Source organism: Marmota marmota, unplaced genomic scaffold, assembly GCF_001458135.2.
Source record: "Marmota marmota marmota unplaced genomic scaffold, marMar, whole genome shotgun sequence".
Classification (NCBI taxonomy): domain Eukaryota; kingdom Metazoa; phylum Chordata; class Mammalia; order Rodentia; family Sciuridae; genus Marmota; species Marmota marmota.
The window spans coordinates 49506687-49509822 of record NW_025999977.1 but is presented as its reverse complement, the minus strand read 5'-3'; the positions used below and the strand labels follow the sequence as shown (position 1 = coordinate 49509822).

General features: G+C 59.3%; 1 protein-coding gene across 1 annotated transcript in view; it reads left to right on the top strand.

Moving 5' to 3' along the window:
• The first annotated feature begins 1177 nt into the window (after positions 1-1177).
• Mycn (MYCN proto-oncogene, bHLH transcription factor) overlaps positions 1178-3136 on the top strand; it is a 5891-nt gene continuing 3932 nt past the window's right edge. The window contains exon 1 of the mRNA XM_015479957.2: positions 1178-1413. Coding sequence (XP_015335443.1) covers positions 1257-1413 — 157 coding nt within the window. The 5' untranslated portion in view covers positions 1178-1256. The remainder of the gene's footprint in view (positions 1414-3136) is intronic.

The following is a 3136-nucleotide window of genomic DNA, read 5'->3' as shown; positions in this document are numbered from 1 at the left end:
AGGATTTGCGGGGGTGGGGCCCGACGGCACAAACAGGATTCCACAGCGGGTTAATTTCCCCGGAAGAATTACCGTGCTCTGATAATAATAATGGCCAACACACGCATGGACTTGGCACTATTCTAAGCTTTTTTGTAACTCATTTCTCAAAACAGCCAATGAGTAGGCACCGCTGCTCACAACCGAGGAAACTGAGGCACAAAGAAGGGAGTCCTAACAGCAGCTTTCCTTTGTGCCTCTGACAGTTTAGACTCAAGACTTGAGCCGGGAGGTGTGACGACAGTTCCTTCTCTGTGAAACGCACCCACTGCCCATCATTTCAGAAAACGATGGCTTGAAAAAGTTCCTCGGGAGAGGTGGGGACGACTGCAAGGGACGGACGTCCATCCCCTTGGTCACCGGGGCCGAACGCCCCGATCCTCAGTGGTGAGGACCTGCCAACTATGGCCAGGGCAGCGGAGAATTGCGGGGCCGCCCGCTCTGGCCCCCAGTCGACACTGGGAGGCTCCGCTTTCTGCTGGGTCTCCGCGAGGTGTCGCTTTCGGCCGAAGAAATCACCGCGGCACCACCCTGGTAGCCCGCACTTATTTATTTTCAAACAAGGGGGGCGCCCCTCTCCTCCTTTCCATTTGAGACTAGAAACAGCCTTCGGTCTGTTCTTAAATGGGCGCGTCCGCTCCTTCCCATTTTGCACCCTCGTAGCCTTTCTCGCAGATCACACACGAGCAAGATATTGCTCAACGCTGGCCTCGAGCTTAGCTGCATACAAATGCAGCTTAGGCGGGGACTGGGTTAGAAGCCTCGGTTCCCCCTCCCTAGCCTATACCCTAGAGCCCTTAAGAAAAAAAAAATTAATTTTTTTTTTTTTTAATGTCAAGCAATTGCCAGGCCCACTTGGTGGTTGCTGCATTGCACCGCTCGGCGCGCAGCTGGTTCACGGAGTGCACCGGGTGCAAGCCCGGGGGTCCAAAAGGGCGGGAGGAGAACATCCCGGGCTTCCCAGCTTTGCAACCTCCACTGCAAAGAAGAAAAGCAAGTGGCTTTTGGCGCGAAAGCCTTGGCGCCTCCCCTGATTTTTATGGAAATCAAGAGGGCGGGGTAAAGCCGCTTTCCTCTGCCTTTCTCCCTCCCCCTTGTCTGCGCCACAGCCCCCTTCTCTCCCCGCCCCCCGGGTGTGTCAGATTTTTCAGTTAATAATATCTCCCGAGCTTCAAAGCGCAGCCAGTGACAGTCATCTGTCTGGACGCGCTGGGTGGATGCGGGGGGCTCCTGGGAACTGGGTTGGAGCCGAGCGAGCGCTAGCTGGGCGCAAGCGCTCACAGACTGCAGCCGCCCTAGGACCCCCCCACCCCCACAGCCCACCCGGAGACCCCAGAGCAGAATCGCCTCCGGATCCCCGGCAGTCGACCGGAGGTAAGGAGCGGGGCTTGCAAACCGCCAGGCGCCCGGGGAGCGGCGAGCGCCGCGGCAAGACAAGCCCTGGACGGGATCGCGGCTCGCGCACCAGGCGTCCGAATGTGCCCGGGGGACTGTTTATGCTTCCGAAACAAAACCATCTCGGGGTTTTCCCTGAAAAGCCAGTTCAGCCCGATAGGCACCCGGGCTGGAGGAGACCCGCCCTAATCCTTTTACAGCCTTTGCAAGGAAAGAGTAATGGCTTCAGCGAAAAGAAATTCGCCCTGCTCTAGAAGATTTGTCTATGTTTGAGCTGACGAGGAGCCGGTGCGTCCCCACCCCAAGCCGGGGCTCTTCTCCAAATGGTGCCATCTGAGGAAGGAAAGGGGGTTAGTCGGGGCGAGGCTGCCGCGGTGGTAATCTGGGTCACGACCGCTCCAGCTTAGAGGAGACGCGCTCTCCCTGCTGCCCTCCCCGCGCCGGCGCCCCTGCACCATTCCCAGGATGGGGCTCAGTCGCCCCCTTCCCAGGAAGAGGTCGTTGTTGGGGATTTGGAAGGAGGGGGAGGGGCTGGATAGCTTCAAAATAAGCTATTGGCAGGGATATCCCTGCGACGGGTGAATGCCAAAGGGCATCGGCCCAAATGAGGAGGGGTGAGGTTTATGGATTTGGGTGCCTCTTATTGGTCTCTGTCTAGAGAAAGGCTCTTTCCATTTGCAAAGTTTCCTAAATCCCCTGCTATGATTTGCACTCCCAAGGTTGCATTTTTACAAAGAGGGGATTGAGGGAGGGTACTCGAAATCCTATGCCCGGCAGCCGGGTTGCAGAGCCGGGACTTCCTTCGAGCAGCTGGCCCTACGATGGTGCAAGTGGGGCTTGTTGGCGTGCTAGTAAAGAGCTAGGATTCTGTAGCTTGAACAGCCCCCTCCCCCAGACAGTGCCTTGTGTGAATGAAATGGCAGTTTGCAAAGTTGCAGAGCCGCCACCCCCTGCATCTGCATGCCCCCTCCCACCCCTTGTCGTAGACAGCTTGTACACAAAAGGAGGGAGGGAGAGAACGAGAAGCAGAACTTCCTCCACCTTCGGGAGCTCTGGGCGGAGAGGGGGGGCTGGCCAGGGAGGTTGGGTGACTGGGCTAGAGGGGGTGCCCACTCCTGTCCCCCAGTCTACTCTTGCCCATTCTCTCCTGGTGTGTCGTTGGTCACAGCGTTGGAGATTGGCGCGGGCCCCCGCCCTTCGCATACCCCACGGGAAGGAAGCACCCCCGGTATTAAAAAGAGCAGAGCGGAAAGAAGCGCTTAGTCGCCGGCGAGGAGGCGAGCCGATGCCGAGCTGCACCGCGTCCACCATGCCGGGGATGATCTGCAAGAACCCAGACCTCGAGTTTGACTCGCTGCAGCCTTGCTTCTACCCGGACGAAGATGACTTCTACTTCGGCGGCCCCGACTCGACCCCCCCGGGGGAGGACATCTGGAAGAAGTTTGAGCTGCTGCCTACGCCCCCCCTGTCGCCCAGCCGTGCGTTCTCGGAGCAGAGTCCGGAGCCCTCCGACTGGGCCACGGAAATGCTGCTGCCCGAGGCCGACCTGTGGGGCAACCCCGCCGAGGAGGACGCATTCGGCCTGGGGGGATTGGGCGGCCTCACCCCCAACCCGGTCATCCTCCAGGACTGCATGTGGAGCGGCTTCTCCGCTCGGGAGAAGCTGGAGCGCGCGGTGAGCGAGAAGCTGCAGCACGGCCGC